This window comes from Pleurodeles waltl, chromosome 4_1 (assembly GCF_031143425.1).
Source record: "Pleurodeles waltl isolate 20211129_DDA chromosome 4_1, aPleWal1.hap1.20221129, whole genome shotgun sequence".
Lineage (NCBI taxonomy): Eukaryota > Metazoa > Chordata > Amphibia > Caudata > Salamandridae > Pleurodeles > Pleurodeles waltl.
In genome coordinates this window covers 991,181,105-991,208,503 of record NC_090442.1, presented here as the reverse complement: position 1 = coordinate 991,208,503, position 27,399 = coordinate 991,181,105, and the positions used below count along the sequence as shown (strand labels likewise).

At 44.0% G+C, this 27,399-nt stretch overlaps 1 protein-coding gene across 2 annotated transcripts in view; it reads right to left on the bottom strand.

Annotated features, from left to right (window-relative positions):
- Window positions 1-27,399, bottom strand: part of LAMB4 (laminin subunit beta 4) — a 724,082-nt gene that overhangs the window by 336,112 nt on the left and 360,571 nt on the right. For both annotated transcript variants that reach the window (XM_069229818.1, XM_069229820.1), the window contains exons 12-13: window positions 23,301-23,410; window positions 8,320-8,399 (exon numbers count right to left, since the gene is read on the bottom strand). In XM_069229818.1, the coding sequence (XP_069085919.1) occupies window positions 8,320-8,399; window positions 23,301-23,410 (190 nt within the window). The remainder of the gene's footprint in view (window positions 1-8,319; window positions 8,400-23,300; window positions 23,411-27,399) is intronic.

The following is a 27,399-nucleotide window of genomic DNA, read 5'->3' as shown; positions in this document are numbered from 1 at the left end:
GTAAGGCAAAGAGCAAGCCTTGATTTGCTGTAGCGCTAAGATCTTGTCAGACGTTGGCAAGCACTGTGGACTGTCAATGCTACAGCATGAAGTGCAGGTCTTGCATTGCTGGGCACCGCTGGCAGTCGCTGTGGTGCGAAGAGTCGGGTTCATGGAACTTCATGTTTGTGTGTGGCATGAACTGCAAGATTTTGGATCACATAGGCCTGTTCACGATTGTGAAGAGCCCAAAACTTCAGGATTCCTCTTTGTCTTTGAGGAGAAACTCCACGGATGCTACATCAAGGGTACAGGACCTGAGGGGCACCTCTTAGGGATTAGGAATTCACTCCAACAGAGGCCAGCAGGGCTCAGCCAGGTCTGGTTGCAGGTCCAGTTCCAGGTTCAGTTAGCAGGTCCTCAGGGCAGATGCAAGGAGCCTCCAGAGCTTCATGAGGTCCGTCCACCAACCATTGGAGTCACTTCAGCTGGGGATGAAGGGTGTAAGTCCAGTCTTCCTTCTCAACAAGCAGAGCAGCAGGCAGCAGGGCAGCAGGGTAGACATCCTTTTGGCAGCAAAGAAACACAGTAGTCCTTTTTCTGTAATATCCACAGGTCCAAAGGTGTACTGAACCGCTGGGTCTGAGACTCTATTATTTATACATGGTGCCCACATTGAATTACAATAAGTTTCTACAGGCTTCTACCTGAAGAGGTTCTTGTAATGGCCCTACCTGTCCTGGCCTCAGTTTGTCTGGGGACACAAAAGATTAGTATCAAAACCCTTTGTGAGTGCGCTGGGCAGTATCTTGTGATTTGTAAGTGTGGTAGGTGACAGCTGCTCACCCTCATCAAGTCAGAGATGGCCCATCCTGCCAACACCTATCCCCCCATTTGTCTAACTGTCTGGGAGCAATACACAAAGACCAACTGCCAGCTGCACCTAGTCACGTGATCCAGAATACCTGCTGCAGGCACCAAATAGTTGGAGCAAGAAAATAGCAACGTTCTAAAAGTAGCATTTTTAGAATTGTGTCTTAAAATTCAACTTTACCATTTAGGAGGGGTTTAAATTACAATTAATTAGACACCAAACACAAAATTCCTATCTGCTCTCAATTGAGGTTATCACATATTAAATGTAATAAACTAACCTAAAGTTAGCCAATGGGAAAAACAAATGTAAGAGTTTTTCTCTACCAGGCCATGTAAAAGTTAAAAGTACATGTCCAATATTCTAAAAACACTGCACCTTGCCCTATGGGCTTTGTAGGGACTACCATACGGGTGCCAGATATACATTAAAAAGGAAGGTGAAGGCTCGGCAAAAGGTTTATGTTGAAAAGTCAGTTTAAAACTGACACACAGACTGTAATGGCAGGCCTGAGACATGTTTAGAGGGCTACTTAAGTTAAGTGGGTGGCACAAAGTGCATGCAGGACCACTAGTAGAATTTAATTTACAGCCCGTGAGTACAGGTGGTTCCAATTTATTAGGGACTTACAAGTGCATTAAATGTGCCAATTGGGTGTAAGCCAATTTTACCATATTTAAAGGGGAGATCACAAGCACTTTTGCACTGGTTAGAAGTGGTAAAGTGCTAGAGTCCTAAAAGCCAACAAAAACAGGTTCAGAAAACTGGAGGGTGAAGGCAAAATGTTTGTGGGTAACCCTGCAGAGAGGGCCATGGCCATCATTCAAACTGGTATATGACCTGTAATAAATTAAAGGAGATGTTTCAGAACATCAATGAAAAAAATTAGATGGTATGTGGATGGACGTTGATGACTTACAAATCTGGTGGTTCTGCGATAAGTTGAGACATGGCTTCTGTAGGATGTTACCTCCACCATCCTATGGACTACCAGCCCAATAGTCATGTTTGTAGCTTGAAGTGAACTATCATTATGGGGGTTCATTCAAAGTGCAAAAACGTTTAGTGGGTGGCTGCCATTGGTTTTGATGGCCATGCACCGAACTCCAAGAGACAACAGTTGTTTTTGAAAAGCAGAAAAACTAATGACCCCCACGCCCTGGGAGTTGTCTCCCCAGGTTATGAGGGCTTATTGTTTTAGCCTATCCTTTTAGATTTCTCCTGGTGGTGATGGGCAGAAAAGAAGGTTGTTACACCATCCATCCATCCATCCTTAGTAAGACAGGCAGTGTAATGTGCTTCATTTCCATAAGGTAATTGGAGGAAGATTTCTATTGAAGCAGCCCTGTCCTCAGAAATCTTAGGGGCATATTTATACTCTGTTTGCGCCGAATGTGCGTCAAAACATTTGACTTACATTCGGCGCAAACCTTGCAGCAAATTTATACTATGACACCCAACCCAGCGAACGTCAAAATTCCTCCGTGTGCATCATTTTCTGGATGCGGGAAACCGCTTTGCGTTAATGACATGCAAGGTAGGCGTTCCCGTACCAAATATGACTTTAAGGCCTGTGTGCCTTATTTATACTCCCTCGTCATTTTGACGCACAGGAGGGGACGGGCCTTAAAAAACGTCACCCAGCCTGCTGAGCGCCGTTTTTTAACGCCTGGGTGGGGGCAGGCGTTAAGGGATCTGTGGGATCATGTCCATAGTCTCTGTCCATGGAAGCAGTCCACGGGTGCCCTTCCCAGCCCCCAGGGACACCCCCTGCCACCCCACCCACCCCTGGAGGACACCCATGGATAGGGGGACCCATCCCAGGTAAGTACAGGTAAGTTGAGGTAAGTATTTAAAAAAAAAAATTGTGGCATGGGGGGTCTAACTTGGGCCCCCCTACATGCCACTATGCCCAATAGCCATGCCTAGGGGACAGAAGTCTCCTGGGCATGGCCATTGGGCAGGGGGGCAAGACTCCATGTCCATGGGGGTTGTGCATCAAAAAATGGCACAAGTCCGGTTAGAGCCATGATTTTTTTACTCTAACCTGACTTGCACCATTTTTTGATGCACAGCCCCAATTTTCCCCTACGCTGGCGCTGCCTGGTTAGAGTAATTTTTTTTTACTCTGACCAGCCCGCAGCGCCGGCTAACATCAATCCATAAATAAGGTGCCCGCCTGGTGCGTTGGAATTTCCAAACTCTAAATCATGCCCTAAGTTAACATTGCAAACCCCAGATTTTGAATTTTAGCAGTCGAAGGTGGACATACTTTAGAATGGACTTTTTGCTGATACATTGATACAATAAAAAAGTTGCTTCCTCCAGCCAGTTGAAATAAATATTGTTTTTGTATTTTGATCCTATTAGAATTGGAGTGCTGTTGTGTTGTAAGAGGTATAGTGAATATATAAACCTTAAAAGTTCAGGAGGTGTTTTTCTGACTAAAGTGATTGGATTTTCACTAATACTAAAAAAGAGTTGCACAAGGTATTTATGTATTTGGGGCTATGTAGATTGTTCGTCATTTTATAAAGATTTGTTTTTGTCACATATTAATGATTGATGGGCGATATTTACTGAGACTTTCTAGACACATACACCACTGGATACACATAAAATCTATTGATGCTGCTGTAAATGTATAACATTTTGTACCGCCAGCTTTTCTGTAAAGAAAACGACATCGCCACCCTGTAAATTGTTTATATGCGTATCTACACCTCATGAACCAGGCAAGGAGGGCGTTGGAGTCTGCATGTAACTTTAAAGAGAATAATTATTCATTCACACAGCAGGCTGCAGAGAGACAAAAAAACCATCAGACATATGAATTAGCAAGGTAGCAAATTTTCACATAGGCAAAATTCATAACACGCATTTCTGAAGCTGATAGGCTTTGCTTGCAATTTGAATATTTACTAAGCTAATGATACAAATGCTGCAGCAGTGAAAAACAAAAAAAAAAACAAGTTGTCTTATGAGATGGACATTTTAATGCGAGATGAGCCTGCGCACGTTTGTGATGTAAAGTAGTTCCTCATGTATGGCAATAAGAGCCATCTATAGGAGGCCCAATGATACAACAGTCATTAGCATAATGAGAAAAAGTCTGCATCTACACATATTTTATAGAACTGACAACAATAGGAGTTCAGACAGCTACGGCATACAAGCCAGATTTAAAAAGGATTCATTGTTTTCAGGTTAGGCCAGGTTTCTGTACATGGAGAGTACAAGGGCAGAATTAGAAATTAGGGGTTGTGACATAGGCAGGGTAATGGCTTCTCAATGAAATGCCTGTTCAATTAAAGACCTTTTGGGAGGACCACTGGAATTATGTGATTCTGTTGTGGTTGCTTTTTTTCGCATAATTAAGGATTTTCAGCATTTGCACCTGAATCATCATCTGCTGCATAATCTGCATAGATTAATAAAAACATTTGTTTCTAGGTCAAGCGCATCAAACATACTAAAACATTGCAAAATGTGTTTGTATGAAGTGGAAGGCCCTTTGAGAAGGTTAACTGCTGATCTTTTAGTTGCTTATTGCAGTCCTTCAAATACCCCTCCCACCTGTGCAAAGCCATTTTTTGGGGTAGTTTGCGCTTAGGCCCCATTAACTTTTTGTCCACATAATCTATCCATGCCAAATTTGGTCATTTATTCCCAACATCCTGAGGGTCCTAAAGGTATTCAGGTTTTGTAGATTCCCTTGGAGGGGACTGAGCACTTAGCCTAAATACAGCTAAATGTTGTTTTTTGGGAAGAATTTGAATAAAGTGCTGCAGAAGAAAGTGTATTGTTTTCATTGCAAACAGCATCAACGAAGGGTTTGCGGTGCTGAAATAACCGTCTTCTCAACTTTCAGGAACAGGCAGCCCTGAATCAGAAAAACAAATTTTCAACACAGTTTTGGCATTTTACTGGGACATAGCCCATTTTTCCTATTTTGTGTGGTTTCAACCTACTTCCAGTTAGTGGTAGAAATGGGTATGAAACCAATGGTGGATAATGGAAAACTATAGGTTTCTGAAGAGTAGACAAAATTCCAAATTCAGCATGGACCCATTGGTGTGGTTCCTTCAAAGGTTTTCTTATAAGAAGTAACAGTTGAAACAAAAAAAACAGAAGAAAAAAAATGAAATTGGATTGAAAAAAACTGCCATTTGTGTCTATGTTTTCATCTGTTACTTCTTCTAACTATGGCAGATTTTTTAAAACATATAACTTAGCTGCACCTTGAAATGGATTGTCTTTGTGTATCAGGTATAGAGTGATTAATTTGGTAAAGTATCAAGAGTGAAAAATAGGTATCAAGGAAACATATGTACTTCTGAAATGGTCACAAGACATGGAGTATAGAACCAGTGGTTATTTGCATATTTCTGAATTTGAGGATACCCATACTAGCATGTGAATTAGAGGAATTTTTTCAAAATGACTTGTTTCTAACACACTGTCTTATATTGGGAAGGCACAAACACAGAGAAAGACAATTGATAATAACACTTGTTCTACTATTCTGTGTTCCGTTAGGTTTCCTGATAAAAATGGTAGCTCACTTGTGTAGGTAGGCCTAGTGCTCGCGAGAGGCAATGGCCCAAAACACAACATGGACAGAGCACATTTTTCCACAGAAAATTGACCCCTTTTTTTGCAATGTGCCTAGTTGTGGAATTTTGGTCCTAGCTCTGCCAGCACCTTGGGAAACCTAGCAAACATGTACATGTTTTAAAACTAGACACCCAGGCAGTGCTTAATTTGTAAATAAAAACGTTCTGTGCCCAAAGCACTTCTCTTAAACATGCGGCTGCTGCAATTTAGTGTGCGAACACAGAATACTGAGGCAGCGTAATCCTGAAGCCATCTCAGGCCTCTTGAATCCATTTACAGACACTCCCTGCCCCTTCATCTCACTCTTGCAGCTTTCTGCTTTCTCCCATTGTACTGCTTTTTCGTTTTTCTCTTCCTCTGTCTTTCCCATATGTATCTTTTGCTCACAGTAAATGCTTGAGGTAGAAAAATAAGCGCCGCCCCTCAAAAATAAGTGCTGGTGCCCTGCAACGGCAACAACAAGCACAAATTAAGCACTGCACCCAGGGGCATCCCGGATTTAGTGACTTGTGTGGCTCGCACTAGGTTCTGTTACCCTGAATCCCTTGCAAACCTCAAAATATGTCTAAAAACACATTTACCTCACATTTCTGTTATGTAAGGTTCTAGAATCTGAGGGGGACCACAAACTTCCTGCCACCAAGCATTCCACCAAGTCTTCCGATAAAAATGGTACCTCACTTTTGTAAGTGGGTCAAGTGCTGGTGACAGGGAAGGGCCAAAAATGAGGCGTAGAAATTGAGGGGGAACCAAAGCAGATCTAAAAGGGCAGTTTTTTTCCAAACGATTTTAGGCTGAATCTGCTTTGGGCACCCACACAAGTGGGGAAGAGTTTTTGTCAGTATAGATGGGGCAATCCTGAGTGGTAGGAATTTTGTGGATTTCTGTGGATTTCTGAAGTTTCCATCACACATTTGCAGGCAAAATGCATGATTTCAGGCAAAGTTGGAGATTTGCAGGGCTTTTTGGGAAAGAAAATGGTGAAGCACACCACCCTGAACACCCCAGATGGTTAGTTAGGAGAAGTGTCTGAGTCTGGTAGGCTTTTTCCAGGTGGTAGCTCACCATTGCAAGTGGGACGATATTGGGAGTTAGCCAAGCTCTTGTGTCCCATATGTAAAATTAACACCCAAAATAGTTAAATGTCCTCTTGTTTGCTATTGGGATGAGGTGCTTTGGTCCGCGTTGCCCTCTTTAGTTGGGGTCGGGCATAAACATGTAGATGGTGATGGCCAGCCCACAGCCCTCCTTTGTTTTGTAAAAAAGTGTTCCCTGATATCTAGTGGGATTTCTCCCCCCCCCCCCATCTGGGGGCAGATCGGCGGTAATTACCCCCATTTTCCCCCAGGGGGACAGAAAGACTTTGCCCCCATCCCTCTTTAAAAAAAAAATCCCTGACATCTAGTGGGCTTTTTCCTCCCAGGGGCTGATCAGGGGTAAATACCGGGGGCAGAAAGACTTTAGTCCCTATTTATGTGGGGTGGTGGTATGGCCATGCCTGTTCCGGGTAGCCCCCACCCCATGACTTTTAAAATATTCCCTAGTGCCTAGTGGGCTTTCTGACCCCCCTGAGGGGCAGACTGGGATAATAACCCCTGGCAGAAAGACTGTTCTCACTTTTAGGGGTAGAATGGAGGCATTGCTTTGCCAAATCTGGGAAGCCCCACTCTGCTTTTATAAAAAAAAATCCCCGCTGTCTAGTGGGATTTTTGCCCCCCATGGGGAGGCAGAAAGATTGTGCCTGTTTTTGGGGGTGGGTGGAGACATTACCTTGCCCATTCTGGGCAGCCCTGATCCTTTCCTAGATATAAAAAAATCCCTGGTGGCTTGTGGGTCTACTGCCCCCATCTGCCACCCAAGGGGGCAGAAAGGCTGTATTGTGCAAAACAAAGAAGATGGAGCGAAAGTCCTTGCCCAAGGGGCCGCTCCCCACTACCTGGTGGCCTAGTGGAGTGGATCCCTGCTTGGGGATCACCCTGCTGAGGTGATCCCCAAGCAGGGATCCACTCGAGCAAGATGCCTCTGGAAAGGGGAGATTCTCCTCTTTCCAACAGTACCTCTTCAATTGCAATCAGTGGCCAGGGAGCTGATATATGCCCCTTAGCACCAAAGAAAATGAAAGCAACTCAGCCAATTGGCTGATTTTCCTTTCATTTTCCCATGTAATGACGTTGATGAGCACAGCGCACCAATCGGCATTTCAGGGTGGTGATATTTTTAGCCTTGATTGCTGGGGAAGCTCTTCCCAGGCAACCAAGGCTAAAAATATCCAAATGAAATCCCTCTGGTGCTCGCACCAGAGGGATTTTAAGTGCCATGTGTGCGGATGGTCGGGAGCCATCCGACACACATGAGCACTGCAGTGTTGGACGGCTCCCAGCCATCTGACGCATGCAACGGGTTAATGAGATGAAATCTTTACCCGGGGAGTATTACCATACTGAAAAATGACAAAATAATGAAGTAATACTATCAAAAAATGTGCCACATTATACCGCATAATTTGCCTTTTCTTGCAGCATAATTTAGTTAACACTGCCACATAATTTAGTGCTTCCCGCCACATAATTCTAGTGGCCCTGCCTTTAGGTGAGGAAACATATTACCTCCAGTAGCCAAAAGGGGAGCAAGTCATAGATCTTAGGGACAAAGCACAAGAATGAAAGATTAGCATAATCACAGTATGAGTAGAGAGAGTATGCTGCAACATACATGGTTGATCTTCAGTTAATCTTAGGGATTAGAAGCTTCCCTTAGGTGCAGGTACTGCTATCATATAACTTTAATTATTTAACACCATCACTAAACTGCTCATCAGATATAAAACATAAAAACTAGTGTATACTTACAAGTTACTGTAGGCTCCGCCAATGTCACAGTCACAGGAAGTGCATGCTTGTAAACTGTTGCCCAGACCCCAGTATCCTGGCTGCAAAAATACAAAACAGAATCATTTTTCTGCTCTGGTGGCGAGAAACAATGTACATTGTAATATGAAAGTGAACCTTGCATTGGAAAAATCGAAAATGCTCTAAATCACTGATGCTAAAGTAGAGTATCATAGAAATTAAGTGGGTCAGGAGTTGATACAGGGCTAATTCACAGAGCTTTTTTCCATTAACATGGACTTTATTGAGTGAGCCACCCAAGCCTAGAGTACAATGGGCCCATAGTAATTAACAAAGGTGGTGCCCACCAGTAGCACATATCAGAAAAGTTCTGTTTACCATCCTAATTCTTGTTCTAAATACATCCTTCTGACCCAAGTTAAATTAGAATCTGCATTCTTCGCCAGCGTTGTGCTTTCCTTTTATTATTTGTGCAGTTCCTCACTGTGACAGTAAGGGCCATATTTATACTTTTTGACGCACAACTGCGGCAACGCAGTTGTGCTTCAAAATTTTTACCGCCGGCTAACGCCATTCCAACGTGCCATGCGGGCGCCTTATTAATGGAATGACTTTAGCCGGCGATGCGGACTGGTGTGCGTTAAAAAAAATGATTCACACCAGGCAGCGGCGGCGTATGGGAAAATGGGGGTTGTGCGTCAAAAAATGGTGCAAGTCAGGTCTGAGGCAAAATTCAGGCCTCAAACCGGATTTGCACCATATTTTTTGACGCCCAACCTTCATTGACATGACTCCTGTCTTAGCAAAGACAGGAGTCATGCCCCCTTGCCCAATGGCCATGCCCAGGGGACTTATGTCCCCTGGGCATGGTCATTGGGCATAGTGGCATGTAGGGGGGCCCAAATCAGGCCCCACATGCCACAAAAAAAATCGGAAAAAAATACTTGCCCGAACGTACCTTTACTTCCCTGGGATGGGTCCCTCCATCTTTGGGTGTCCTCCTGGTGTGGGCAAGGGTGGCAGGGGGTGTCCCTGGGGGCAGGGGAGGGCACCTCTTGGCTCCTTCCGAGCCCACAGGTCCCTTAACGCCTGCCCTGACCCAGGCGTTAAAAAACGGCGCACATCAGGCTGTGCGCTGTTTTTTAAGGCCCACCCCCTCCTGTGCGTCAAAATGACTCCAGAGTATAAATAAGGGGCACAGGCCTTAAAGTCATTTTTTGGAAGGGAACGCCTACCTTGCATATAATTAACGCAAGGCTGGTTCCCCCTTCCAAAAAATGACGCACAAGGTGGAATTTTGACGCCCGCGGGGTCTGGCGTCAAACTATATATATGGGGCAGGGTTTGCGCCGATTGGGCGTAAAAAAATTTGACGCACATTCGGCGCAAACAGAGTATAAATATGCCCCTAAGTTCTCTGCTCCTTACGAAACTATATTAAATGGGCTGCATTGCCTCTACTGTGCCTACTCGCTCAGGCTGGGCTATGGTGGCAGGTTCTTGGCAGTAGAAAACAATGACTAAAATGCTTTAAAATATTAAGTGAATCTTGAAGAGAGAAGTCTTCTCCAAATTTTTGCTTTCTAGTCCTCATCACCATGTGATGTCTGGCAAATATAGATGCTCCTGAATCCAATACAGCCACTCTGATAGTAACACTTAAAATATCTGTCAGAAATTTGCACCAGTAGCTCTGAAACAATCTTAACCTTCTTGCATTGCACAAACCATAATCTTTCTATGAATATGTTCCTGATTTAAGAATGTAGTTGTTAGCAGCAAATTACTTCTTGAGGGGTTCTCTATTCTTTTGTATTCTGGATCAGTTGGAGAACACACAACTGGGTTCACTGACATGTCCCTGAACAGTGTAGCCAAGATAGAGTCCATCTTTATTAAATGAGGCAAATTCCCTTCCTCTTTCTTTTTTGTTTAGTAGTTCTTTATTAGCATTTGTACATCAACATCTTACGTGCAATAACATTTTATGAAGCGGTACCAAATGTTTGATGTAGAACGGTATCAGGGATCCACATCCTTGTTACTGCATAAATCACAAATAAGATATCACTGGAAAAGCCTCCCCATTCATCCCAATGGTACAGAAAGTGGCAGAACCCTACTGAGAAGTAAATCATACAGTTACAAAAATCAGTTTTCAAACTTATCCTTGTACATGTTCGGCTAAAGTCACAGGGAAGTGGAAAGGGGAGAAATGAATTCCCAAAACATTAGGAGTCAAAGAGAAGCCCCCATAAAGAAACCACTCATCAACATTTTATTCTAGGGGGACTTGTCTTCCTCCAATCCCACATAAGAAACAAATCTTCCAAAATCATAAAGCACTGGAAGGTGAAGAAGAGAGAAGTATGTCCACAGTCCAGCACAGGTGTCTATCGGCAGCACTTCAACTAGTAGAGTATTCAAAGAATAGACCCTATGTCTTGACAAATTTGCCCATTCAATCATTCAGACAATAAATCACATGCTCGTAAGATGATATTGTGTGCGCTTTTTGGGTTCATGCCTAAATAGTAGGGCATAGGTTGGTTCTCCACAGACACAATATGCATATGTTTGCCACAGGTAGTGCAGTAGCGAACCACCCAGTTTTGTGATATGTAAGGTCTGGATATTTGGCAGAGTGTGACTTGGATCATCAGAGTGCCAGATATGTCTAATACAGTCCTCTTATGTCCCAAACTGTAGCCCAGTAGTGTGCAAAGGAAGGACATTCCCAAAGAATGTGAACCATATCACTGCTGTGGCATCTCCAGCAGGATGCCTCCAACGGTATCTCTATCATGGCAAGTCTCTTGGGGAACCAGTGGGAGATTGAGGATGAGTCTATGATCATTAAAGAATTTTGTGATTTGGATCTGTATGTGTATTAATGTAAATTAAGTAGGACATTTCTTAGGAATTGTGGATTTGCAACGATAATAATACATGAAATAGGAATGTTAATTTCATTGTTTGATAATTTAGTTTTTGTGTAAGGTCCTCTGTCAACATGTGGAACTAAATCTATATCTTTGGTTTATATATGAACAATAAATATAACTGAATTAGAGATTTTTGTATACAGGAAATGTAGTAGATATGTTCTTTGATGCAGTGGTACTGTAATAATGATTAATGTGTTCTTTTAAGATTCTTAATGTAAGTTCAGTCCATTTACTGATTTGCATGATTGAGCCATGGGAATATGTTTTTTGGGATGCTGTAATATTGGATATTGATTTTATCTTGTTAGATATTTTGATGTAATGGGTGTATTTGTATGTTTATTCACAACCCTGATGAAGTCCTGTTATCTGGAACAAAGCACATTGGCTGGGCTATAACGTACTTGGCTCCTGTGAATCAATGAACTCAACTGAGAATGAATATATATCTGGACTCTTCATGTACTAATTGAGCAAGAGTTATTATGAATTTTGGTATGTTTCTATAATTCTCTGAGCCCTCCTATTATCATTGTGTTTATTTTCATAGGGGGTTCTTGAGTGGTAAGACTTCAAAGGTTGAAGCTCATCAATTGTCTACTATGTTTTGATTGCCAGTTGTTTAGTACATTGGTACTATTTTATTTAAATGCGTTCGGTCCAAAAAGTTTGGACCACTTAAAATTAAAAAAGAAAAGCACAGTCTTACATGGTTGTATAAATTCCATTGGAATCACAATAACTCATCATAATTCATATTAACAGTCATTCAAGATACTATAAAAGTCTAATAATCAACTAACATATAAAATATTTCAGTAAAATCCTTACAACTAAAATTAAAATCGGACTTAAAATACGACAATTGGCAAGTTTTGACATAAAAAAAAACATCTCTGTAAGCTTGTGCGGTCTCAGTTTGCTCCTAAAAAGGTCAGGAATTCTTGCTAAAATACAGGAAAGGATGTCGCATATAAGTTAGTAAATTCAAAATAATGACAGGGTACATGGCATATATTAGAAAATAAAAGAAAGAACGAAGAAATATGGATCTGGTTGAAATCTCCCTCTATAAACAAACAAAGGCTCAACCTAGAGCTCTAGGGGCCCTCCACAGAAATGAGCCTACGACGAATACACCAAGCCTCTGATAAAAATTTGGTAACTGAGGAGGCAACCAGTGTGGATGTTTCATATTTGCATATTATGGTGGCATTGGCTCTGTCCGACAATGATAGATTTTTACAGAGGGGGATAATCCACTTTCCTCTAGGGCTCTTGTATGAGGGACAGAAAAACAGAATATGCTCGGTTGTTTCTTTATAATGAGGGCAAGATATGCATCTATCAGTCGAAGGGACGCTGGATGACCAGTGGGCCGTATAAATATTAATAGGCAGGGAACCATATCTAAGCTGCAGATAAAGGGCATGAGCATATGGTGGCATAGGGAGGTTCATAAAAGTCTCAGGCTAAGGTTCGTGTTTGAATTGGAGGAATTCTATTGTTAGCCTACCCAGCCCGTTTTGGCGCATCTAATTAGGGCATAGGTGTTGTCATGAAGCCGGGTGATTCCCCCCCCCTAAGTCCACATTCTTCCATTTAATTGCCAGGAATCTCAGGATTTGGTCAATAGTGCTCACAGCAGGTCTGAACCCTGCTTGTAGATTAGATAGGGCATTAGATTCCATGATCCATTCATCGAGGTGGCACAAACGGTGTTTAGCATAAAGTTTTTGAAAATTATCTAGGAGACTGATCTGACGATAATTCGCTGGAACATTGGGGCAACCTTTTTTAAAGATGGGGACTATCTAAGCCCCTTTCCATGAATGAGAGATAGGGGCTCCAGCTGCGATTGCATTGCAAATTCGGTTGAGATAAGGAGCCCATATTTCAGGTCTTGTCTTGTATAAATCGCCCGGAATCTTATCAGGACCTGGAGCCTTTCCTCAATTTAGTGAATCTATAGCGGCACTTGTTTTAGCTAAAGTAAATAAGATCAGGGTAGCGTCTTGGGATATTGGAACATAGAGGGACCTAGACAATACCTCGGGAGGACCTTCATATAATTGGCCAAAATGCTCAACCCAGGTTGCAGGAAGAATTGATGTGCCAGGTACAGAGGCAGAGTCTCCACAGTTTTCTGCTATTAATTTCCAAAACCTGGAGGTATCTTTTGATTTAGCGGTTTCCAGGATAGCTACCCATCTAGCCTCTTCCCAGCTTCTGCGTGCCTTGGTACATTCGTTCTTGTAATCTTTTCTGGCTGTTCTTATAGATTCAACTTGGCCTATTTTTAGAGCTTTCAATTAAGTGAGCTGTGCTTCCCTACATAAATTATTAAACCACCGTGCCCGGCACTTTTTCTTGGGATTACTGGTGATCTCTTTTGTGAAAAGGTGTTTTAGGGAATCAAACAATTTACTGTGGGCTGCTAAAAGCCTATCACCCTCATCATCTTCTTTGTAATGAAGCATACACTCCATTTGATTGGCTAGCAGATTGTATATTGATGAAAGATGCTTGGGGGATGTAGTAACAAACTCCCATTTTAAATTCAGTCTATTATTTGATAAAGCTAGCTGATGGGCATAAAGCTTAGAATGGGGTGTCTCAAGTAAAGGGAATAGGCCTCTAGTCGATAAAATCAATGGGTCGTGGTCACTCTCTTCATGCTCTTGTACTCTCATATCAACCATATGGACCCACAGTCTAATATCGAGGAGTATATAATCAATCTGGCTTCTAGACCTTCCTCGTTTGAAAGTGGGATGCAGATTTGTGTCAGAGCAGGAGCGACCATTGCAGGCTCGAAGGCCATAAGTTATTGTAATATCAGCCACTAAATGAGCTCTTTTGTTCAATCTCGGCCTTTTGTTAGAGACTAGCTGTGGAACCCCCCAATGGGCATCCTCTTCTTGATATATCTCTTGAACCAGGGGGTTGGGCTCAAATGTGACGTTAAAGTCCCCTCCAATCAGAATAAAGTGAGAAATATTATTTTTAAGTAGGCTATCCAATAAAAATAGAGCATCGTGATCTACAAGGGAGCCCTCACTCCTATTATAAACATTGATTATTAATAAAGATTTCTCCTCGGGGATCGTTAACAATAGGGCCTGTAGGTCAGGGCAGCCCGTATCTATTGCTACAGCTTTACTTCTGAGAGAACTACTTAGCCATATAAGTAGCCCTCCCGAAGATCTCCCAGAGGTTGACTTTCGAGCTGGAACCCAATAGCTTCTAAAACCTAGTCTATGTTTGGGACCCGTCGCCCAAGTTTCTTGAAATAGACATAGTAGATGTTCGTCAATAAATTGACCCCATTCCGAATTTTGCATTTTGCTTTCCAGCCCTGATATATTCCAACTAAGAACCTTGGCAAGATCATTGGATTTGATATGTCTAGCTTCCTTTGGGGGGATATAGTTGCCTGTATCTGTGTTTTCCTGTGTGGTGTACACTTCACAAGGTGCTGGGCCCGATGAAATCATATCTAATGAGGAATCTAAACAATAGAGCCCTGGATCCCTAGAAGTGATTGTGGGAGGAGGAGCCCCCTCCTTATTGGCTGAATGAAAAGTGTTGTCAGACGTTCCACGATTATCAGGGTCCGTCAAAGGCAATGGAATTGCTAAAGTAGGAACATTAGGAACAGTATGATTAGTGTGCTCAGAAGCAAGAGTGTTGGAATCCTCTCCCCACGGGCCATCACATAGTCAATCTATCTCCGAGAGTGACAGTGATGGATGTCTGGGACCAAGAACAGGGCTGGACTGTGTCTCAATGTCACGGGAAACTTTCCGAAACAATAATGGTTGCCTATTCATGGGTGGCCGTACGGACGGATAGAATGCTTGAAGTCTACACAGAGAGACCATGCCTACTGCAGGATATGGTCTATCTGCATTTAACGCGAGCTGCCGTACAAGAGCAGGGGAGTCAAAATTTATGACAATACAGTCTCCTGTACCGATCTTTTCTAGAAAATTCAACCACACAACCCTTCTCACCATCAAGATCGAGGATGTCATGGAGAATGCAAACCCCCATTAAGATGTAACCAACGACTAACCTTGTTTTTGAGCTCAGTGAAAGATTCTGGGGATTTGGTTTTAAGTACAGGCACATTAGAAATAACCAAAACATATGGGCATGACTCCGCGGGGAGTTGCAATGCTCTTATTCCAGTTGGACCAATGGTCTGGGTCCTCTGCAAGGAGCCAGAGAGAACATGATCACACGTAGGATTAAAAGTACCAATACTAGGAACTGGATTTAACGGAAGAGATATCTTTTCTGGGGGATGGACCGGAGCCATCAGCGGAGAAATAATCAAAGTATTTGGTACTCTGGCAGGACTGGTTGAATCTTGGTTTAGAGAAGGAAAGTGGCTCTTGCTCATTAGGGCAGGTCGTCTATTAACACTAACCTGCTCGTGAGTAGGGTAAGAATGGTACGAACAGGGTTGGGTGTCCGTAGTGGTAGAGGGTACTGGCTTCTGGGTCTTGATAAAAACTTCTAGTTTCTCCTCTATTGTTTGAAGGCGGGTTGCAATTGGAAGAAGCAACTTAGAGATTTCTTCTCTTATGAGAACCCTAATAGACTCATTTAACTGTTGGTCGCTGGTGAGAAGCGAGGAGGATGGATCCATGACCTTATTAGGGAGCTGAGTCAGGTGGAGGGGACTCAGAGTCCTGGTACGTTTATTTAAAATGACAGGCTCCCTACGTTTCCTTTTGCACTTGGGATTGGGAACAATGGTGGTAGGGAGCTCACTCTTTGAAAAGCTCCTAGTTGGCGAAATCAGCAATGCAGGTGGAATGGAGTCATTTGGCGTTTCACCCTGAGACTTCTGGAAGGTACCTACAGGGTAAGGGGAAAGGGGGGTCGCTATAGGTAGAGATCCTGTGTGCGAGGTGGACTGTATGGGGAGGTCGTCGTGGGCTACAAAAATAGCTGGAGAAGATGGAACTGCTAAACGGCGCTGCACCAGCTCTATTTCTTTCTCTAGAGCCCCGACGGCCTTTTGTAAAAAACCATCTAGGGTTTTATTTGATCCAAGCTTCTCTTCGACCCCCCCCCCACGCCGACGACCCATCTTTCTTACTAGAATCTTAGGGCCTTGGAGTAAAACCCAAACTATAGGGATACAAACGAGCCCCTCTCGGTACTGTTAGAAACCCCACACAATACGATGATTTATATACTCCACAACCCCTACTGCAGATGGCAAGCAAACAGAGGAACCCCCAGGAGTAAAAAGGAAGGGGAATGGCCCGGCCTCCTATAGACGCGGACGGGCACGGGACGTGCCACGTGCGTCCCGCGGCAAAGAGTCTTGGAGGGGCAATCCCCACCCCAAACACCAAGAACCAGTGGGCGAGGGGGGCCTGGTTCCTGCCCCTATCTCGCAAGAAGTCAGCAGAATCCAATAAGCGTGACCCACGGCAGAGGGCACGCAAAGTGTCTTAAAGGGGCTGTCCCCACCCCAAACACCAAGGACCAGTGGGCGAGGGGGGCCTGGTTCCTGCCCCTACCTCGCAAGAAGTCAACAGAATCCAAGAAGCACGACCCACGGCAGCGTGCACGCAAAGAGTCTTAAAGGGACTGTCCCCACCCCAAACACCAAGGACCAGTGGGCGAGGGGGGCCTGGTTCCTGCCCCTACCTCGCAAGAAGTCAGCAGAATACAATAAGCGCGACCCATAGCAGCGGGCGCGCAAAGAGTCTTAAAGGGGCTGTCCCCACCCCAAACACCAAGGACCAGTGGGCGAGGGGGACCTGGTTCCTGCCTTTACCTCGCAAGAAGTCAGCAAGATCCTCTGTCCACAGAACCGGCTCAGCTGCAAGTCAAAATCCTCTCCTTACAGCACTCCGAAAGTGGGACGTCAGGGGGGTGGCCCAGCCCAGCCTCTGACAGGCGCTGATGGGCGAAGGACGGGCCCGCCCTTGGCCCGGGCTTGGCCCGCGCGCCGCCCGCGCGTGTCCCATGAGGCGGGAGCGCAAAGCAGGCTTTAAAGGGGCCGCAGGTCCGCCCCCACCGCAGCAACACAAGTCCGGCGCTTCAGGCGAGGCGGGAGCGCGAAGCAGGCTTTAAAGGGGCCGCAGGTCCACCCCCACCGCAGCAACACAATTCCAGCGCTTTCCGCGAGGCGGGAGCGCGAAGCAGGCTTTAAAGGGGCCGCAGGTCCACCCCCACCGCAGCAACACAAGTCCGGCGCTTACATTGGTACTATTATTGCTTGTCTTTTCTTGTTTTTTTCTATCTATCTATCTATCTATCTATCTATCTATCTATCTATCTATCTATCTATCGATCTGTATAATCAATTCAATAATGTACATAATTATTAATCAATTCAATTTTTAATTTACACAAAAAAACCCAGTAATTTCCATCACATTTATATTTTAGGTTTAATTACCTTCTACCCTATTCTCCTACAAATCCAATATCCTACTACTATATGATAAATTATTAATTATATTTCAAAATCAATTACAAAAACACTTAAACTTACAAAGTATGACCCAAATTTAAGAGATTTTGGTCCATGGCAGTGTAGCAAGTCACCATGCTGCACTGCTGTGCATCATAAGGAAAGAGCAGGAATGCGCTGTATCTATGCAATATGGCAGATTCCTGTCCCTTCCCACTGCACTGGGACCATTTTGGCTGTGTAGCGCCAACACAGGCACCCCTGCACCATGCTGCATGGGTGTCTACATTGTAGAAAGGATTGTTTTTGTGCAGGAAGGAAACCCTGGGATCCTGGGAGGCTTTTTTCCTCTATGTGCTGCAGAAAGCATAGAAAGTGTAAAAAATGATGAGAAATAAAGATATTTCTCCTCATTGTGACTTCTCTTCATCCTGCAGCAGCACATAGACTTTGCTTGCTGCACGTTTGGCCCAGCTAAATGGTGCCAATCCAGTCCTGCGCCTTTGGAAGAGGGTATAAAGTATTACAACTGCCAGAACCTGCACATCAACGCTGTCTTTCCAGATTTTTTCCTGTCCCTCACTGCCAGGGTTTTCCTGGTGGTGACAGACAGGAAAGAAAGACATTACACTGTTCACCCTAAATAGGCCAGGTGGGGTAATACCTCTCCTCCAACGACCCTCACTTCATTGAGCCACTGGAGGGAGTATTCCATTGAGGGAGCCAATGAACGCTCTAGCAAAGGAATACTTGAGGTCCACCACTCTAAAAATGAGGTGTAGACTGACAGTTTTGGCTGGCAGGTTACTCTGTATGTGTGTGATGAAGTACCCTAACCGCCAAACTCAAAATCACGATATTATATAAAAAATAACAATATCCCTAACATATCAAGCTGTACCAAACTAATCAAAACACTGTGATAACTGTCAGTGAACTTGTATCTCAATATAACCTTGATTTCATACACTTGCAGGCACAGTATCCTTGATATAATCTGTATTTAATATCACTACAAATCGAGATATTTTGAGGTGAAATATATAATTATTAGATTGTTGAATTGTTATCCCATGACAAGACAAGTCTGTTTATTGTCAAATTTTCTCATTAGAGTGAGGGAAATAAAGCATTATTCTGATATGCCAAGGGGGAGGGACAACACAAGTGTGAGGGTGAGAAATGGGAATCTGAACCCCAACATCCATGATATAACTTTCGAAAACCTGGGACTCCAATGTTCTAATGTGTATTATACAACCCCTCCTGTACCGAAACATCAGCAATAATTGCAGTTCTTAATATTCTTGATAGCTCAATATTGACTGTGTATGAATCGTTAACCCCTTCTGTGCCCAGGACGTAACCATTACGTCCTGGCCACAGAGCCCAGAGGGAGCGCTAATGCTCCCTCTGTGGGGTTCCCCTCACCCCCCCAAGACAGGGATGGAAGGGGAAGCCCTTCCCCTTTCACCCCCAGCCCCCCCATCCCCACCTGTGACGTCAGCACACAATCGCGTTCTGACTATCACAGAGGCCTCCTCCCATCACGCTGGAAGCTCAGCATTTCTCTTCTGATCACGTGGAGGAGGCCTGAGAGGCTTCAAAGGGAAGGAAAGGAATTTCCTTCCCTTTGAAATGCCCACTAGACACCAGGGATTCATTCATTACAGGAAATTGGCATAAGGGGAGTGACCCCTTGGGCAAGAGTCGCTCCCCAGGGGGGCTTTTTTTTAAAGGCCTTTTCTGCCCCCCCCCGGGTGCAGATCGGCCTATTATTAGGCCGATCTGCTCCCAGGGGCAGCCAGAAACCTCTAGGCAACAGGGATCATTTTTTTTTTGTTTGTTTTTTAGAGGTGGGGAGCCTTAGGCAAGGGTCCCTTCCCTAGTAGGCAAATTATATTTAGGCCTATTTTTATGGGGCCAATCTGCCCCCAAGGGGGACAGAAACCACTAGACCAGGAAGTTGTTTTTTTTGTGTGAATTTCACGCAAATGGAGCGACCCCTTAGGCAAAGGTCGTTCCCCTGGGGGGCAAATGTATTTTAGGCCATTTCTGCACCCCTGGTGGGCAGATCAGCCTATTTTAATTAAGCCGATCTGCCCCCAAGGGGGCCCGAAACCACTAGGCTCCGGGGATTTTTGTTGTTGTTTTACAGATGGGGAGCGACCCCTTAGGCAAGGGTCACTCCCTGATCGGACAATTTTAGGTCAAGCTGCCCCCAAGGGGGGCAGAAACCACTAGGCAGCTGGGATTTTTTTTTGCGCCAATGTCATGCAAGGGGAACGAACCCGTAGACAAGGGTCGCTCCCCAGGGGAGCAGGGGGGGCAAATTTATTTTAGGCCATTTCTGTCCCCCTGGGTGCAGATTGGCCTATTGTTATTAGGCTGATCTGCCCCCGGGGGGAAAGAAACCTCTAGGCGCCAGGGCAAAATTTTTGTTTGTGTTTTTTTGTTTGTTTTTTTTTTTTAGAGATGGGAGCGACCCTGGGGGGCAAATTGTATTTAGACCATTTCTGCCCCCCTTGGGGGTGGATCGGCCAAATTTAGATCAATCTGCCCCCAAGGGGGAAGGAAACCACTAGGCACCGGGGATCTTTTTTTTTGCACCAATGTCACGCAAGGGGAGCGACCCCGTAGGCAAGGGTCGCTGCCCAGGGGGGTGGGTGGGTGGAGGGCAGTGTGGCAAATATATTTTAGGCCATTTCTGCCCCCGAAGGCAGATCAGCCTATTTTTATTAGGCCGATCTGCCCCCAGGGGGGCAGAAGCCTCTAGGCACCAGGGATAAAAAAAAAAAATGTTTTTTTTATTTTTGTTTTGATTTGTTTTGTTTTGAGGTGGGGAGCGACCCCTTAGTCAAGGGTCGCTCCCCTGGGGGGCATATTGTATTTAGACCATTTCTGCCCCCCTTGGGGGCAGATCGGCCGATTTTTGTTATGCCAATCTGCCCCCATGGGGGCAGAAACTACTTAGGCACCAGGGATTGATGTGTGTGTATGTGTGTGTTTTCTTTAGGGGGGCAGCCCCTTGGGTAAGGGCAGAAAGCCGCACAAGAGGCCAGAGAAGGTATTTAAAAAAATAAGAGGGTGGGGGTATGGCCATACCCCCACCCCAAATAAATGGGGCCAAAGTTGTCCTGCCCACCAGTGGGCAGATGGGGCAATTACCCCTGATCCACCGAAATGTGAGGAAAATGTGTTTTTTTAGCCACATTTTGAGGTTTGCAAAGGATTCTGGGTAACAGAACCTGGTCAGAGCCCCACAAGTCACCCCATCTTGGATTCCCCTAGGTGTCTAGTTTTCAAAAATGTACAGGTTTGGTAGGTTTCCCTAGGTGCCGGCTGAGCTAGAGGCCAAAATCTACAGGTAGGCACTTTGCAAAAAACAGCTCTGTTTTCTGTCAAAAAATGGGATGTGTCCACGTTGTGTTTTGGGGCATTTCCTGTCGCGGGCGCTAGGCCTACCAACACAAGTGAGGTATCATTTGTATCGGGAGACTTGAGGGAATGCTGTGTGGAAGGAAATTTGTGGCTCCTCTCAGATTCCAGAACTTTCTGTCACCGAAATGTGAGGAAAATGTGTTTTTTTAGCCACATTTTGAGGTTTGCAAAAGATTCTGGGTAACAGAACCTGGTCAGAGCCCCACAAGTCACCCCATCTTGGATTCCCCTAGGTGTCTAGTTTTCAAAAATGCACAGGTTTGGTAGGTTTCCCTAGGTGCCGACTGAGCTAGAGGCCAAAATCTACAGGTAGGCACTTTGCAAAAAACAGCTGTTTTCTCTCAAAAAATGGGATGTGTCCACGTTGTGTTTTGGGGCATTTCCTGTCGCGGGCGCTAGGCCTACCCACACAAGTGAGGTACCATTTTTATCGGGAGACTTGGGGGAACGCTGGGTGGAAGGAAATTTGGGGCTCCTCTCAGATTCCAGAACTTTCTGTCACCGAAATGAGAGGAAAAGTGTTTTTTGGGTCAAATTTTGAGGTTTGCAAAGGATTCTGGATAACAGAACCTGGTCAGATCCCCACAAGTCACCCCATCTTTGATTCTCCTAGGAGTCTAGTTTTCAAAAATGCACTGGTTTGCTAGGTTTCCCCAGGTGCCGACTGAGCTAGAGGCCAAAATCCACAGGTAGGCACTTTCCAAAAAACACCTCTGTTTTCTGTGAAAAAATGTGATGTGTCCACGTTGTGTTTTGAGCCATTTCCTTTCATCGGCGCTAGGCCTACCCACACAAGTGAGGTACCATTTTTATCGGGAGACTTGGGGGAATACAGAATAGCTAAACAAGTTTTTTTGCCCCTTGTCTTTCTCTACATGTTTTCCTTCCAAATGTAAGGCAGTGTGTAAAAAAGAAGTCTATTTGAGAAATGCCCTGTAATTCACATGCTAGTATGGGCACCCCGGAATTCAGAGATGTGCAAATAACCACTGCTTCTCAACACCTTATCTTGTGGCCATTTTGGAAATACAAAGGTTTTCTTGATACCTATTTTTCACTTTTTATATTTCAGCAAATGAATTGCTGTATACCCGGTATAGAATAAAAATCCATTGCAAGGTGCAGCTCATTTATTGGCTCTGGGTACCTAGGGTTCTTTATGAACCTACAAGCCCTATATATCCCCGCAACCAGAAGAGTCCAGCAGATGTAACGGTATATTGATTTCAAACATCTGACATCGCAGGAAGAAGTTACAGAGTAAAACGTGGAGAAAAATGGCTGTTTTTTCACCTCAATTTCAATATTTTTTTATTTCAGCTGTTATTTTCGGTAGGAAACACTTGTAGGATCTACACAAATGACCCCTTGCTGAATTCAAATTTTTGTCTACTTTTCAGAAATGTTTAGCGTTCTGGGATCCAGCCTTGGTTTCTCACCTATTTCGGTCACTAACTGGAAGGAGGCTGAAAGCACAAAAAATAGTAAAAATGGGGTATGTCCCAGTAAAATGTCAAAATCTTATTGAAAAATTGGGTTTTCTAATTCAAGTCTGCCTGTTCCTGAAAGTTGGGAAGATGGTGATCTTGCCACTGAAAACCCTTTGTTGATGCCATTTTCAGGGAAAAAAACACGAGCTGCCTTCTGCAGCCCTTTTTTCCCATTTAAAAAAAACAAAAAACAAAAATGTCACTGTATTTTGGCTAATTTCTTGGTCTCCTTCAGGGAAACCCACAAAGTCTGGGTACCTCTAGAATCCCTAGGATGTTGGAAAAAAGGACGCAAATTTGGCATGGGTAGCTTATGTGAACAAAAAATTATGAGGGCCTAAGCGCGAACTGCCCCAAATAGCCAAAAAAAGGCTCTGCACAGGAGGGGAAAAGGCCTGGCAGTGAAGGGGTCAATAAAGTTGCCCATACTACATATCTGGCATTAAATGCTTAGTCGTGCCATTGTGCCTTTGAGCCATTAGAGAATGGTGCATTTTTACAGCTGAGACATACCTCGAGTGCACAAAGAGTGATGCTAGTGAACACGTGTGGTCATAATACTGATACAACTCATATATTTGTATCTTAAAATCTCTCTCTAAATAGGATTTGTGTTGCGTAAACTTATTTAAAAAGTGTGATGAGTGCAATACGTACAAGACATTCATCACAATAGCGTCCAGTTGCAAGCCGCTGGCACAAGCACTCTCCAGTGACAGGATCGCATGTTGAAAGGGGAACACTACCCCAGGGATTACAGCTGCAATCTGCAAAAAAACAAGCGTATGCAATAACTTTCCATAAAAGATTAACTAAAATGTAAACATTATGCAGATTGTGAAACAGGACGAGCAGATTATAGAAGGTTAATTTGTATAACTACTAGCAGAAACAGTGGCGTAACCAAACTTGAGGCCCGCTCCCCCACAAAATACATAAAGCCCCCCCCACTCCCACGCAGGATCCACTTTAACGCTGTGGCACCTGATGCAAGTCTTTTTTGCCCCTATGACCTCTTTTTCCAGAAATTCCCTCATTACCACTCACTAACAGTGCCCCTTACCTCTCCATAGCACCTCTCTGACATAAATTTATTTTTGGAAGCTCTACTCATAGTTCACTCACCGTTTTGTGATTTGTATGGTACAAGTTCTTTGCAGCAGGCAAATGATGAGCAAAAACTGCTGACTAAACAAAATTCGGATCTCTCACCAGCAGTAACATCAATCATCAGTTATCTTGACATTTTTATTGTTGCCTGAAAACTGCTTGATGCACAAGCAAGTTCAGTGCTTCTAAACCCATAAGTTATTTTAAAACATAGCACCCATAGCAAAGTCAGTGCATGCACCACCCTAAAGCCGGCCCTGCCCTCACCCTACAGACCCAGTCAGGAGCTCTCAGACCATGAGGCCCCTGCATAGTGCCTGGGGACCCCCCTGGAGCTCAACCCCTCCTTCACCCTCCACACTGTGGCAGCTGCGGACGCTAGTGTTACGCCACTGAGCAGTATATTGGTGCCTCCTTTACAAACTTCTCCCAGTCATCTGTTGTTGATCTATTTGCCACACCAGCTATATTCCAGGATACCAATAATATTTGCTGCATGATAGCTGCCTTATCAGGTGTAACGTTTTCGCTCGCTGACATTTGGATAGCTTCAGTTACTTTGCTTTTATGCATAGTAGTTTCCCCAATATCGGGTCTAGAAATTGACCTATTGATGCTTGTGAGTCAATCTAGCTCCTCCAAGGAAGGTAAAACTATTATTCACAGGGACTGCTGGATTGTGGAGTATTGCACTACTTTGAGAATCATACTGTCATAAGATTGGTAATAAATAGTTGACTTTATAAACATAACCCAACTGTACAACTTTAAATTTACTTTCTTGATTCATGTACTGAAGCCTTGAGAGATTATGTTCCTCCAGGTTAGATCACTCAAAATTTAAAATTACGCAGTCCCCTTTCTGAGACTTCCTTGAAGGACCTATATATTTGACTCCTCTACCATTATTATTTCATGAGAGAGGAGGTTCACCGTAGAAGTCCTTTGTGCAACCCAGTTTATAACTTTATTTTCTACCTTCCCCAGGATTCTCTGGCTCATGTACTCCTGTTAGGATCCAAACATAGGATGTAGATTCCAGAGGAAGATTGATTTTGTTCCTGGCCGTTGGGATACTGTGTCCTGGAAATTTCATGGGAAGAGTTGCTGGAGGGCTCACTAGGAGGAGTTGGGCTACATTTTTTCATAACATTCCCAGATATTGGGCATCCCTTAAATGTTATACCCAAATTACTCTGTACATTCAGAAGCATAAGGCCTGTATTATGGTCTTCAATAAGGCCCTTATTTGCTGTGTTCCCTCCCTGTCCTCTTGTCTTTCTACCAACTGAGTACTAGGTTGTTTTTGTTGGAACTCTAGTACTTTCAACATCCCAGTTTCAAGATTGTTGAGCTTTCTCATGATACCCCCTGTGGCAGACTTTAGCATTTTCTCCAGGTTCAGTACTTCACTAGAGAGGGTTTGAAGATGAAGGATTAAAACCTGGTCCATTATATTTGTCTATATATATGCCTCTTATTTTATTTGCCCTTTTTTTCTTTTTTACTGGTGGCGGATATGATGGTGAGGTTGAAAGGTTTTCTATTAGTGAAAGACGTGAATGGGAAACACAAGTTCTTATTGGAGTTTTGAGGTAGAAGGGGTTGTACAATTTTAAGGGTAGGCTGACTTCCCCTAATTTCTATTACTGTAGATAAAGCCTCTGTAACCGCTCGCTGAGTGACTTCCAGCCTCTCTTTCATATTACCTATTTCCTTATTATCAATGTTCATTGCTCCTGTTAAAACATTTGCAATTGAACTTGAGGTGGATGGCATTCTCCCTCCGCTTCAGAGAACACTGGGAGCTGTACACTTTGCCTCTCAGGTTGCTGCTAGAAATGAGGAATCTTCTGCAGTGGGGCCACGAACATCCTTTATTGCCCCCGGCTGGCGTGATGAAATGATGGCAATGTCCCTCTACCTAAAGGAACACTGGAAGCCTTAATCTTTGCCCTTTAGGTTGCCACCAGAAATGAGGAATCCACTACAGCGGGCCACCCGATTCTATTAGTGCACTCGACTGATGTTATGAAATAACGACAGTCTCCCCCATGCATCAGGGAGCACTTGAAGCTGTGGTCTTTGCCTCTTGGGTTGCTGCCAGAAATGAGGAATCCACCAGAGCTAGGCCCCCGCTTCCATTAGTGCATCCTACTGGCGAGATGAAATAACAGCAGTCTCCCCCACCTTAGGGAACATGCTTTTCACAATCAATATGTCAGGCCTGCTGCCTTTATCATAACTTTTCATAATAAACAATCAAGCCTGTACCTTTAACATTGGCTTATCACCATCAGCAACGCAGACCTACTGTTTTGGTTCATAAGGCTTTCTGTAAGGCAACCATCAGGCGCACCTTTAATGTATAGCACAAGAGAAAGAGGGTGGAAAATGCCACAACGCTCGCACATCAACACATGTATTCATGCAATGTCCATATATGGCAATCCTTTAGCACATCAAGTGATAGAAATGCGATGGGTGCCAACCTGGCCGGGCACCTACCACCCAAGGTGTCCAAGAAGCTGCTGACTAGGGAATAGTCAGTGATCACGTAGAATAAATGAAAGAAGGCCAGGGCACACCGAAAACAGTTCTGTGTAGTTGATCCAAGTGGTCATTCAATCAGAGTCGAAGTCCAAAACACGGATGAAACTCTACATTTATTCACCGGTGCAAGGGTGTGGTCAATATTCAGGTCAAAGACCACAAGTTTCACAATCAATCCAGAATACAGCCGACACGTGTTTCGTCTCCTAGACTTTATCAAGGCTTCAAATGTAAGAGGACGAACAAGAGTAAGTGTTGCGAAAAGGAGATCCTTTCAGAGCGTGCATGTTTTCGGCTTCTAAAGTGGCCAATGACATTCAAACTTTGGAAGTGAAAACTGGCCCTGATAAGCCAGATACTGAGATGTGATACCGTGCCAAACGCGTCAGTGATGGCCGAAAACATGCACGCTCTGAAAGGAACTCCTTTTCGCAACACTTACTTGCACCGGTGAATAAATGTATTGTTTCATCCGTGTTTTGTACTTCGACTCTGATTGAATGACCACTTGGATCAACTACACAGAACTGTCTTCGGTGTGCCCTGGCCTTCTTTCATTTGCACCTTTAATGTATGCTTTTCACAATAAGTAGGTCAAACCTACTGGCTTTGTCACAATGTTCCATAATAAACAGATTACATCTACAAAATTTGGCATGCTTTTCACAATGAGCTGATGAAGGTTTTACCTTTTAACAATGGCTTTACACTTTACCCATCTCATTCCTATTCCAGTACCTATAAACTGTCAACCATCATGCAAGCAGTTATGCACTTACAAATATTTAGAAAAACAAAGATTGCAAAACAATATACAACCCCACTCAACAGGGCCTAATAAGAATCATCACAGTGAAAGCCCCCTGGGTTTGTCAGAGTGGACAGCCAACATCAAAATCCTTGCCGACCATGATAATATGTGAGCTTTCATGTAGCAAAATACCTGTCTGTAGGCTTTAATATAGAGTAATAACAATCCACACCGAAATGTCTACTGACTTTAACATATGTTTTTCAAAATAAATCCGCCAGACCTAATGCCCTTATCATTACATTTTATAATAAACAAGTCAGTCCTGTAGCCTTGATAATT